The sequence below is a fragment of the Ranitomeya imitator genome, chromosome 4 (assembly GCF_032444005.1).
Source record: "Ranitomeya imitator isolate aRanImi1 chromosome 4, aRanImi1.pri, whole genome shotgun sequence".
In the NCBI taxonomy this organism is placed as follows: domain Eukaryota; kingdom Metazoa; phylum Chordata; class Amphibia; order Anura; family Dendrobatidae; genus Ranitomeya; species Ranitomeya imitator.
This window is the reverse complement of record NC_091285.1, coordinates 148,364,769-148,378,373: the sequence shown is the minus strand read 5'-3', so window position 1 is coordinate 148,378,373 and position 13,605 is coordinate 148,364,769. Positions and strand designations below refer to the sequence as shown.

The following is a 13,605-nucleotide window of genomic DNA, read 5'->3' as shown; positions in this document are numbered from 1 at the left end:
GCTGACAACAAAATTACACAAAAATAATCAATGAAAATAAAATTTATTAACCAATGGAGGTCTGGATTTCGAAGCCCACTCAAAATCAAAGTGGAAAATCTAATTACAGGCCGATCCATCCTCCATGGAAATGCCTCAAGACAAGGAAATGATGCTCATAGTATGTTTGTGGCCTCCATGTGCCTGTATGACCTCCCTACAATTTGCGGACATGCTTCTGATGAGGCGGCGGATGGTCTCCTGAGGGATCTCCTCCCAGACCGGGACTAAAGCATCCGCCAACTCCTGGACAGTGTGTGGTGCAACATGACATTGGTGGATGGTGCGAGACATGATGTCCCAGATGTGTTCAATCGGATTCAGGTCTGGGGAACGGGCGGGCCAGTCCATAGCTTCAATGCTTTCATCTTGCAGGAACTGCTGACACACTCCAGTCACATGAGGTCTGGCATTGTCTTGCATTAGGAGGAACCCTGTGCCAACCGCACCAGCATATGGTCTCACACGGGGTCTGAGGATCTCATCTCGGTACCTAATGGCAGTACGGCTACCTATGGCGAGCACATGGAGGGATGTGCGGCCCTCCAAAGAAATGCCACCCCACACCATTACTGACACACTGCCAAACCGGTCATGCTGAAGGATGTTGCAGGCAGCAGATCACTCTCCACGGCGTCTCCAGACTCTTCATATGTGCTCAGTGTGAACCTGCTTTCATCTGTGAAGAGTACAGGGCGCCAGTGGCAAATTTGCCAATCCCGGTATCCTGTGGCAAATGCCAAGCGTCCTGCACGGTGTTGGGCTGTGAGCACAACCCCCATCTTTGGTCGTCGGGCTCTATGACCATCCTCATGGAGTCTGTTTCTAGCTGTTTGTGCAGACACATGCACATTTGTAAACCCAATAGAGAATAAGGTGCAAAATATGTAAAAAAGTATAAATTTATTTAACACACATATATCAATATATACAAGCACTAAATGGCAAAAAGTATATAAAGATACATACAGTTATATAACAATACCCTAAAAATAGGGGGAAGAGTAAGACAGGCTGTATATCAGCGAAAAACCAAAAGGGACCACAATCCTAGGGGTATATACCACTATATCTGGAAATAAAACCTATTCATAACAGTTAGCCATTGTACCCATTCAGGACTATACATGATAAAGTTATATAGTGACACAAACTGCCAATAACATACGGTTGTTAAATGCAATACCCTGGTTCCACATCAAATCTGAAACAATAGTTTAATTATACAACTACTCTGTGGGCACTATAGAGCTCTGCTATGTGATAACCAGCGTGGCTATAACCCAAGCCAGGTACCCTATAGGGACACCAGTATAATTGTGTTTAGCCTCACCAGTATTTTTATACTTATATCTTATGGTGTATGGCTTGTTTCAGATTTGATGTGGAACCAGGGTATTGCATTTAACAACCGTATGTTATTGGCAGTTTGTGTCACTATATAACTTTATCATGTATAGTCCTGATTGGGTATAATGGTATAAACCCCTAGGATTGTGGTCCCTTTTGGTTTTTCGCTGATATACAGCCTGTTGTACTCTCCCCCTATTTTTAGGGTATTGTTATGTAACTGTATGTATATTTATATACTTTTTGCCATTTAGTGCTTGTATATATTGATATATGTGTGTGAAATAAAATTTATACTTTTTTTTTTTACATATTTTGCACCTTCCTTATTCTGTAATGAGTTCATGTTGGTAGTGGAAGGGATCACTTGGTGATCATATGTTAGGCTGGTTCGCTGTAGTTGTTACATGCACATTTGTGGCCTGCTGGAGGTCATTTTGCAGGGCTCTGGCAGTGCTCCTCCTGTTCCTCCTTGCACGAAGGCTGAGGCTGTTGCCTTCCTACGGCCCCCTCCACGTCTCCTGGTAGCGTCTCCAACCTCTGGACACTATGCTGACAGACACAGCAAACCTTCTTGCCACAGCTCGCATTGATGTGCCATCCTGGATGAGCTGCACTACCTGAACACTTGTGTGGGTTGTAGAGTCCATCTCATGCTACCACGAGTGTGAAAGCACAACCAACATTCAAAAGCGACCAAAACATCAGCCAGAAAGCATTGGTACTGAGATGTGGTCTGTGGTCCCCACCTGCAGAACCACTCCTTTATTGAGTGTGTCTTGGTAATTGCCAATATTTTCCATCTATTTCATTTGCACAACAGCATGTGAAATTGATTGTCAGTCAGTGTTGCTTCCTAAGTGGACAGTTTGATTTCATAGAAGTTTGAGTTACTTGGAGTTATATTCTGTTTTTAAGTGTTCCCTTTATTTTTATGAGCAGTGCATATCACTCTGTTAGCTCAGTCTGTGACTGGTAAATGCTCTTTCAGCGAGGTAGGTTTTTTACTTGCCCACTACAGTTCAGTAAGTGGCAGACAGCCATCGTTGTTTCAGAACAATTTTTTTAAAATAATTCAACTCCACTCCAATAAATTCACCCCTGTCTATTCTTTACCTTATTTTGCCTCCTTTTTAAACAAAAGGGTGGGAAACCTCGAGCCTGCACTGTCATTTTATCCGGCGCTCTGGCAGATGCCTTGGCCCACCGGCCCTTCCATTTTTCTGTAGAGCGTACGCTCATTTATGTAGCGTTCACTAGTATACACCATTTCAGCGGACGCAACCTTCAATTAAATCCGATGCTAGCCAGGACATTTTATGAGTGGAGGTAGGCTTTCCTGCTTTTTATGCAATGTATATACATTCACAATGTTTCCTTTGCAAAGTAAATGGTACAATCTGAGTCACCTATATTTTTTGTAGACAGCAGTCTGTGTCTCCTTTGTGATAAATATACAATTTCAGTGTACACTACGTGATGTTCATCATGTACAAGTCAAACTGCTGTACAGGGCCTTCTCAAAAAATTAGCATATAGTGTTAAATTTCATTATTTACCATAATGTAATGATTACAATTAAACTTTCATATATTATAGATTCATTATCCACCAACTGAAATTTGTCAGGTCTTTTATTGTTTTAATGCTGATGATTTTGGCATACAACTCCTGATAACCCAAAAAACCTGTCTCAATAAATTAGCATATCAAGAAAAGGTTCTCTAAACGACCTATTACCCTAATCTTCTGAATCAACTAATTAACTCTAAACACATGCAAAAGATACCTGAGGCTTTTATAAACTCCCTGCCTGGTTCATTACTCAAAACCCCCATCATGGGTAAGACTAGCGACCTGACAGATGTCAAGAAGGCCATCATTGACACCCTCAAGCAAGAGGGTAAGACCCAGAAAGAAATTTCTCAACAAATAGGCTGTTCCCAGAGTGCTGTATCAAGGCACCTCAATGGTAAGTCTGTTGGAAGGAAACAATGTGGCAGAAAACGCTGTACAACGAGAAGAGGAGACCGGACCCTGAGGAAGATTGTGGAGAAGGACCGATTCCAGACCTTGGGGAACCTGAGGAAGCAGTGGACTGAGTCTGGTGTGGAAACATCCAGAGCCACCGTGCACAGGCGTGTGCAGGAAATGGGCTACAGGTGCCGCATTCCCCAGGTAAAGCCACTTTTGAACCATAAACAGCGGCAGAGGCGCCTGACCTGGGCTACAGAGAAGCAGCACTGGACTGTTGCTAAGTGGTCCCAAGTACTTTTTTCTGATGAAAGCAAATTTTGCATGTCATTCGGGAATCAAGGTGCCAGAGTCTGGAGGAAGACTGGGGAGAAGGAAATGCCAAAATGTCTGAAGTCCAGTGTCAAGTACCCACAGTCAGTGATGGTGTGGGGTGCCATGTCAGCTGCTGGTGTTGGTCCACTGTGTTTCATCAAGGGCAGGGTCAATGCAGCTAGCTATCAGGAGATTTTGGAGCACTTCATGCTTCCATCGGCTGAAATGCTTTATGGAGATGAAGATTTCATTTTTCAGCACGACCTGGCACCTGCTCACAGTGCCAAAACCACTGGTAAATGGTTTACTGACCATGGTATTACTGTGCTCAATTGGCCTGCCAACTCTCCTGACCTGAACCCCATAGAGGATCTGTGGGATATTGTGAAGAGAAAGTTGAGAGACGCAAGACCCAACACTCTGGATGAGCTTAAGGCCGCTATTGAAGCATCCTGGGCCTCCATAACATCTCAGCAGTGTCACAGGCTGATTGCTTCAATGCGGCGTGGCATGGAGGCAGTCATTTCTGCCAAAGGATTCCCGACCAAGTATTGAGTGCATAACTGAACATTATTATTTGTTGGTTTTTTTGTTTGTTATTAAAAAACACTTATTTGATTGGATGGGTGAAATATGCTAATTTATTGAGACAGGTTTTTTGGGTTATCAGGAGTTGTATGCCAAAATCATCAGTATTAAAACAAAAGACCTGACAAATTTCAGTTGGTGGATAATGAATCTATAATATATGAAAGTTTAATTGTAATCATTACATTATGGTAAATAATGAAATTTAACACTATATGCTAATTTTTTGAGAAGGACCTGTATATACATCAGGTAGGATGCACAGACTGTTGTATATACATCATATAACAGATGCAATCTGTTTCCTATGTGATGTATTTTCAGCACAGTCTCAGTGTACCCTATGTGATGTACATACAGCGGTCTCTGTGAGTCCTATATGATATACATATGGGAAAATAAGTATTTGATACACTGCCAATTCAAATTTTTCCACCTACAAAGAAGGGAGAGGTCTGTAATTTTTATCATAGGTACACTTCAACTATGAGAGACAGAATCTAAAAACAAAAATCAGAAAGTCATATTGTATGATTTTTAAATAATTACATTGCATTTTATTACATGAAATAAGTATTTGCGCACCTACCAACCAGCAAGAATTCTGGCTCTCTAAGACATGTGGCTTTAATAAACCTTCCTTCTCTGCACTTATTACCTGTATTATTTGCACCTGTTTGAACTGGTGAACTGTATAAAAGACATCTGTCTACACACTGAATCACACTCCAACCGCTAGACCATGGCCAAGACCAAAGAGCTGTCTAAGGACACCAGTGACAAAATTGTAGACCTGCACAAGACTGGGATGTGTTACAGGACAATAGGCAAGCAAGCTTGTTGAGAAGGCGACAACTGGTGGCACAACTATCAGAAAATGGAAGAAACCCAAAATGACTGTCAATTTTCCTCAGTCTGGGGCTCCATGCAAGATCTCACCTCGTTGGGTAAGGAAGATTCTCAGAAAGGTCAGGATTTCACCCAGAGCTTCAAGGTAGGACCTGGTCAATAACCTATAGAGAGCTGGGACTACAGTCTCAAGTATTAGTAACACATTATGCAGTTATGGATTAAAATCACGCAGGGCATGCAAGGTCCAACCGCTCACGCCAGCACGTCTAGGCCCGTTTGAAGTTAGCAAATGACCAACTGGATGATCCAGATGAGATTAAAATTGAACTTTCTGGTATCAACTGCACTCGCTGTGTTTGGAGGAAGAAGAGTACAACCCGAAGAACACCATCCCAACCATGAACCATGGTGGTGGTGGGGGGGGTTGGGGGGGAACATCATACGTTGGGGTTGCTTTTCTGCAAAATGGACAGGACGATTACACGGTGTTGAAGGAAGGATAGGGTCATGTATCGAGAGAGATTTTGCCTAACAACCTCCTTTCCTCAGTAAGAGCATTGAAGACCCGTTGTGGCTGGGTGTTCCAGCATGACAATGATCCAAACCACATAGCCAGGGCAACTAAGAAGTGTCACCGTTAGAAGCATTTCAAGGTCCTGGAGTGGCCTAGCCAGTCTCCAGACCTAAACCCAATAGAAAATCTTTGGAGGGAGCTGAAACTCAATGTTGTCCAGAGACAGCCCCAAAACCTGAAAGAGCTGGAGAAGACTTAGCTCACTCCTCTAGACAAAATCCCTGCTCTACTGTGTGCAAACTTGGTCAAGAACTACAGGAAACGTCTGACCTCTGTAATTGCAAAGGATTCTGTACCAAATATTATTGTTGCAAATACTTATTTCATGCAATAGAATGCAAATTATGTAAAAATCATACAATGTGATCGGTGTTTTTTTTTTTAATATTCTTTTACAATTGAAGTGTACTTATGATAAGAATTACGGTACTAAAATTTGCAAAATCAGCAGTGTATCAAATACTTATTTTCCCCACTGTATACTGCAGACCTCCCCCTGCTTAAGTTCTATACATGTTACGTGAGCAGTGATGAATTTCCCACTTTGAGGAGACCGGCATAGAAATACATCTGTGTTTGGAACACTACTACAAGCAGTTCTTTACAAAACTTACCAAGAGCTCCAAACCTGGAAAAGCAGTTATGAATAACATCATCAATACCAGCCATCACATTACGGTTCAAACTGAGTGCCGCCGCGCGGTGCACCACGGCGAGGCCAATCGTTTACATACTTTCCCACCTGCTTGTTTTCCTTCCATCTTCCCACCTCTTCTTTAACAGCTTTGGCTTCAAAAGAGCCAAAGAAGGGCAGAGATGGATGGAAACCAGATGGGAAAGAGTATAAAATGACTCGAACATATTGTTTGAGCACGCCGAAAAGGCGCTCAATAAGCACCTGAGCATGTTTAGATAACACCTTAGGCTTAGTTCACATTGCGTTAGTGCAGTCCGTTTAGCGCATACGCTAACAGGCTGCGTTTACGCAATGTCCAAAAAGGGATCGCGTTTAGCGATCCCGCTAGCGCAGATGCCCGATCTGCGCTAGCGAGAACGGACCCAAAAACGCAGCAAGCAGCGTTCGAGGTCCGTCAGAAAATAACGGGACATCGCTAACGCATGCCAAAAATGGCAGACATTAGCGATGCGTTAGATACATTGCGGTAAATGGGTGCGCTAACGGATCCGTTACATTGCGTTAGTGGCACTGTGTAACGGATTCCGTTAGCGGACTGCCACTAACGCAATGTGAACCTAGCCTTATCTGAGCACGTTCGCTCAAAACTAGCAGTCTAGGCTTTAAATACATGACAATTAGTCTGCAGCCACTAGAGGGAGCTTGCCGCATTATCAATGTGTATGTAGTATGCGGATAGCAGCTGCAAGTATCTGCGTTCTCACATGTCGGACTTGCTTTCAATGCGTGCACTCTCACACATTGACTACAATGATGTCGCGAATATGTGCCATCAGTGTGCATGCAGATTCACTATCTCTTGCTTTACCGTAAGGAATAGCACTAACCATTGCCTTACGGATTTAACTACTTGACCCAATAAAAGGTGACCTGGGTCATTGGGTTAAAATCAGCGGAGGGTTTCTACTAAGTGACAAATAAATGTATGGAGCCAAGCATGCCCGAAAGAAACCTAACTTATACCAGGAAAGTAGTGTAAATGTCAAACTGTAATGAAAGATGCACGAGATTCACTAAAGAGAATGAATTAGGCACATCCTCATAAGCAGAGATGACAAGTCCGCTCACCGCCAACTCTTCACAGCAGGTCTCTCGGCACATAAGGAGGACTGACCTGTCAATCACCTGCCGCTGGGCAGAGCCCGACGGAGGTGGCACTGGAATAGTCTGGTCCTCGGCCAGATCTGGTAACTAGATTCTCTCTGAAATGTCAGGCAGTTCAGGGAAAATAAATGAGCAGCCAGGCTGCGATTCATGCTCCTGGGCTTAGGGCAACACGAATCAGATAACAGGTTGCCTCTAAGCTGGTGTACAAGATGCTAGTCTTCGTGTATCAGGGTCTATACGTCTCCGCAAAGATGGCCTTATGAAAGCAGCAGCTATAAAACAAACAAGCTAGCCACCGGTCTAGATTCTGGCCAGCCGAGAGCATAGCTGTGCCAGTGGTCACTGCATGGGCAAAATGTTTGCTATAAGTGGGAATAAACCACTTAATGGTGGTCTAGATAGATGCAAAACAAGGAGGTGGTAACGGTGTATAAAAATGATGGCCCCTGCCATGACGCACTGAGCGCCTTACTCTGTCGGCACAGAATGACTTGTCCCTTGAAGGCATGGCTGCACCGACGGGGCCTGTGGCTTCTTTATGTAGCTGGTTTTCACTTACAAACATCAACCCTTTAAATCTTAGGATTCCTCAAGCCATTCCTGAAAAATTCTGATAGGGTGGCAGTCACTGCCATTAGGGGTACAGTTGGAAATGGCTGTTATCTGCAACTAACTATAGGGAGGTGATGTGTACAGAGGAAAACCCACACATGCAAGAAAATGTAGTGTTCAACCCTGTTCTGATACTCCTGTGCCCAGTGCAGAATGGCAGCACAGGAGTCAGCATGGGAACGGACCCATCATCAGTTACACCGCTAGCGTGCTTACAACCATCATTGCCAGCATTACCCAATGCCGTGGGATCAGACGGGACGGGTCAGTCTTTGCCTTCAACATTGTCTGCTCATCTATAGCGTTTCCTTGGACCACTTTATGTTGGTTCTAACCATCGCATACAGGGACCACCCAATGAGATCCCAGCCTAGTCAGGCTGCAGGGTATGTTTTTTTTTTTTTCAATTAGCCTGCATGTAGCCAAGGTATACGTAGCATTAATGTGAATACTATGGAGTTATTCTGTCCAGTCAGAGTCCTGACAGCCTATTCACAAACACTATATGAATTATGGCATAAATAAAACACAAACACAATGCAAAATAAAAGTGACATTTAATAAAAAGAAACAAACAAACAAAAAAAAAAAAAAAAGTACAAGGAGAGGTGAATCTCCAAAAATAAAATACAAATTCACAATGGCAATAATAACAACGCAAACCTTAATGTATTGTCTTACAAGTGAGGTTTGGCCACTGTAAAGTGAGTAAAACAATGTTATATAACACAATATACACCTCAATAAACACAAGGAAGGAAGAAAGTTGTCAACGGATCCAGCACCATAAATTGCAAGATAGACAAACTGGATGGGAAGAAGTACCTTAAGCTACAGGAACAATGTGCAGGAAATTATTGACCCAGTAAAAGGGGAATCATTCAAAAAAAAAAAAAAAAAAACACCGAAAAGTAAAATTCTATCATTGTGTCTGGATGTGGCAGTGTTTGTTGTGGTTGCTTTGAGTATAGTGTATGTAATTCAGACCCATCTGCAGTTTAAATTGTTCACCATAGGCTCCATCTTGGCCTAGTAGAACTATAGGGTGTTGCATCCTAAATATACAGTTAAAAGGAACAAAAAAAAAAAATGTAATTTACCTGCATCCATAGTGGTAATCTGCAGGTAAATGACGTTTTAAACTTGTGCCACAGTTTAATTGGAAACACAGCTGTAGGGAGAAAAGAAAGTGATATTCTCCCTGCAGCTGTTTAGAGTCATCAGGGCGGAGTTTCACACAGTGCACTGTAACCACGCCCACCGCTCCTTGACTGACAGCCTGCTCTGCAGTTTTCATTCCGCAGTGAGCATATTCCATGCCCTCTTGCCTGGGGTCCTGAACATGAAGGGGCCACTTTTCAGGCACTTGCAACCACTGTGATTTGGACTGAAACAACAATTTCTTGCTCTTGCTGATGGATCTAGATAAGTGATGAGCGAACGTGCTCGGATAAAGAGTGTCTTCGGAATAATATGTTCAAGTCCTCGCGGATGCATGTCTCACAGCTGTTAGACAGCTGCAACACTGTCTAACAGGCTATCCCTGCATGTGTTGTGGCTGTCTATCAGCTGTGAGACATGCAGCTGCGGGGACTTGGACATTTTACAAGCACGCTGAAGGCACTCGGCACCCAGCATGCTCAGATAAAACCTCATCAGTGCACATTCGCTCATCACTAATCCTTACCCTGTTTTGTAGGTCTATCATCTAGTATAGTCAGTAGTTTTGCAGGGTCAAATCTGGTGCAGGGTTGTCCAGGACCAAAAAAAAAAACTTGACAATTTTTTTTTTTATTAAAAAAAAAAAACAAAAAAAAACACTCGATAACGTTTTTCCCCCAAATCCAACACAAGTTGTTTGTGGTACTGTATCTCAGCCACAGTAGTTAAATGTAGTCAAGCTGTAGTACCAGACTCAAACCATGCAGTGATGGGGTCCTGAAAGTGAAATTGCTTTTCTGTACATTCTGCTTGCTAATGTGTATACTTTCCCCTCCTCTCTGATCATGTATGCTCTGCCTTCCCTTAAAATTGAATGCTTTCCTCCCTCTCCACACTCTGATCTGCCATGTATCTGCCTGTAGCCTTAATATCAGTGGGCTTTGCCTGCTTAGGTGTTTGGACACTAAAATAATCATTTAGGGAATAATTTAGGGAAATAACAATGCAACCATGTTGAAGGTTGTTGATAATTCTCTATTGTTTCCTGCTTAACAACGGTTAGTGACTACTACCTACCTTTAAATAAATGCCCGTAGTGGATGGTAACAAATAGAAGAGAAACTCTGCTGCCTTCCTCCTAAATACTTACAGAAGGTAACAGCATAAAAAAGCAGTCATGTATCACGTAGAGAACTAGAAGCTTTACAAAAAATGCATTTACCCCGACACTGGAGCGTCATTGGATGCAAAATGTATAAAATACATTACTTACAAAAAAAAGAAAAAAAAAAGTTTTTTTGTACCCCCCTCTAAATTATAGCAAATGTCACAAGATAACTACTGTCCATGGAAATGTATATATTATAAAATAGTATAAATGTCAGCCAAAATATATAAAACTAAAACGTTATACAGGATTAATTTAGTCACTAAGAGCTTAAATATTTTATACAATTAATGTATAGAAGCATAGATAAAAAAAAAAAAAAACAACAAACATCTCGATAGTTCTGTACAAAGTGACGTCAATAAAACTGCAGCTGATGTATTCTTCCGATTGTCGTTGTTTATAGAGAAGTGTTTTGGGGAGAAACGTAGAATTATTGGGGGTCGGAGCACCAGTATACCTACAGATAGGCAAAATCACTTAAAGGGAGTCTGTCAGCAAGTTTTTGCCATGTGAACTGAAACCAGCAGGAGGTAGCGGTTAAAACACAGATTTCAGGGATGCCTCACTTATCAAGCTCAGTGGTTTTGTTTGCTTACAATGATTGCTTATCACTGCTGGGACCAAGCAGTGCCTCCTGGTCTAGCCACACCCCCTCCTGTGATGAGCACCTCACTGCCTACAGACAAAAGTACAAGCAGAGCCTGGTGTGGGCGGGGTTAGCTATGGTGTGGGCGGGGTTAGCTTTCTCAGCTCTGCTTCATTGCCAAATCAAAAAACTGATTGTGTGAGAATGGCTGCACCCAGTAAACTAAGTGACACATTGTTGGATTCAGCATCTCTTTGCCTACATCATGCTGCTCTCAGATGAGGTAGCCAAAACCTGCTGACACATTCCCTTTAATGGGGCAGAGTTGGAGTACCATGCAGGTAGATGAAAAAAGAGGGCTGTGACATTCCCTTTTTTATTGCTAAACTCAAGGTCTTAAGGGTCATATACCCATTAATCAACATTTGACTCCCTATAACAAAACCATCGATATTCTTGCCCAGAATACCGCTTTTAAGATACTGTACATGTTTTGCTCATAATAGCGAAATTATCCCTTATCAAAAAAATGCATAAAATGTTAAAAATAATAGTGGGTGAATGCAACTTGTCCCAATCACATCAGAAGTTGGCGATGATGAGTTAAGCACGGTGTTATACAGGATAGACACTTCAGGATCTTTTTTTTGGGGTATGAATACAGAACCACAGTATATAGACTGCAAAATGAGCTCACTGTAAATCAGTCAGTAAGTTCTGAGAAAGGGTTAAAGCAAAACCTTCTCTTTCTTCCAAACTTTGTTCTACTGGATTATGATGTGTTCATAAATCAGCATGTGTTACATACCCGGCCATCAGAACGAGCTCCCTGACACATTCACAGTTCACTCATTAGTGGGATACATAGACTCATTTTCTGATGATGCTAGCTTCCGAAATATTCGTATGTGATACAACATGAACCATTTTTCAGATTCCGTGCACTCATTTTTAGTTACAATATCTGGTCAATAGGTTTATTATGGATAAGGGGAGTAAAACACTTTCTATTACTTACCAGGCAGGTAAAGGCTCTCAGAATTCAAGGTTTATACGCAAATATTGCTTTCTCAGGAATGGTCACGATAACAATATAAAAGGAAATTTCTACCCTCTGTGAATATTATCTACAGCCAGACAGGAGTAGAGTAAGACATCCCGGAGGTCTCGTATTCTGCACATGGTAGACAGGCCTTTAAATACACTTAAGGTGTTGCATAGATATTAGAAAGCTTCGAGCGTCTAGATTTCATAGGACTCACATTATTCCTGCACATAATACAATGACTGGGTGCGATGTAAACTGCAGTATCCAGGTAGTCTGTCTGCTTTGGTCCACTCATACAATGTTAGGATGGATGGGAAGAATTCATGCAATGTAATGACATGAAACCTGTAAGTCCAATCTTGACATGTAAGTCTGTGCATCTCAACTGAAAAGAAGAAAATAAAAGCAAAATAAATATAGGAGGAAACAGTCAATGCCAAAACTGAACAGAAAACAAAAAGGAATCAAAAGGAAGTGGCCAACTCATAAAAGCAAATGGTAATGTAATATTGGTCCTGATGGCAAAGACTGATGGGTTTCTGTCTTGTTGCCTTCGTGTACTGCACATTTACTAGGCATTTTTTAGTTTTAAATTAAAAAAAAAAAGAAAAGAAAAAAAACCTGCCTGTCCTTCCCGACATCAATCTCTACTGACTGCTCCTGCCAGTGATTCAGCTGCTCCCTGCTGCCTTACTGCGGGGATCCAACTGTCAATCAGCATGACGACAACAGAGCATAGCGGAACAGAAGAGTTCCTCTGCTGATAAGAGGTAGTTAGCAACTACCTGCTTGTAAGGTCTTAGACCCATAGAAAAAAAATAAACAAATTCCTGAATAACCCCCCCTCTAAGCCAGTGAGCTGGTTTCCCCTTTTTCTCTCCATTCATTGACCTGAACGATCCAAAAGTTGCAGATCAAGTGCTCACGAAAACATGAGAAACAAATACTGTGGCATGTTGCATGCAGAATGGAGATATAAAGAGGTGAGATTACAAGCTAGGCTCACATCAGCCCTCATATTTCTAGTTTACTGCTCTGAGATGGGAACAAAGAAAAAAGTCAAATCATGACGCACATGAGAAGTGAGATCCTGATGGCCATTAGGAAGCGAGGCCTGAATGTAAGATCTGGAGAAACCACCTCCTTCTGGTGAAATCTGGCACATCAGCACCTAGAAAGCATACTGTACACTATGTATGCAAGTGAACATCTTCCCCATCAAAACTTCTGGAGGAGTAAGATAAAGGTTTAACACCCACGTAGACATCTGCACCTCGACCGCTCCGAATACGGACACCGTAACGCTTACAGGTACAGGCTTATAGGTAAGGTCTTATTAGTAAAATATCATTTGTGCCAAGTGAATTGTGGAGAACTTTAATCTGAGCAGAAGGCACAAAATTCCACCACAGCCCCATAAAGCTGATAAAAGGGTTTACCTCTAATCTGAGAGTACATTCCCCAGAACAGGAGAGTTTAGATCCCGAATGACCGTGAGGACCATGTGGTTAACGAGTATACCACAATGTGT

The 13,605-nt window shown here is 42.2% G+C and overlaps 1 protein-coding gene across 1 annotated transcript in view; it reads right to left on the bottom strand.

The window, feature by feature from the left end:
* Nucleotides 1-8,648: 8,648 nt before the first annotated feature.
* The window catches only part of SEPTIN8 (septin 8), a 63,039-nt gene continuing 58,082 nt past the window's right edge, over nucleotides 8,649-13,605 (bottom strand). The window contains exon 10 of the mRNA XM_069764014.1: nucleotides 8,649-12,459. Within this exon, the coding sequence (XP_069620115.1) occupies nucleotides 12,456-12,459 (4 nt within the window). The 3' untranslated portion in view covers nucleotides 8,649-12,455. The remainder of the gene's footprint in view (nucleotides 12,460-13,605) is intronic.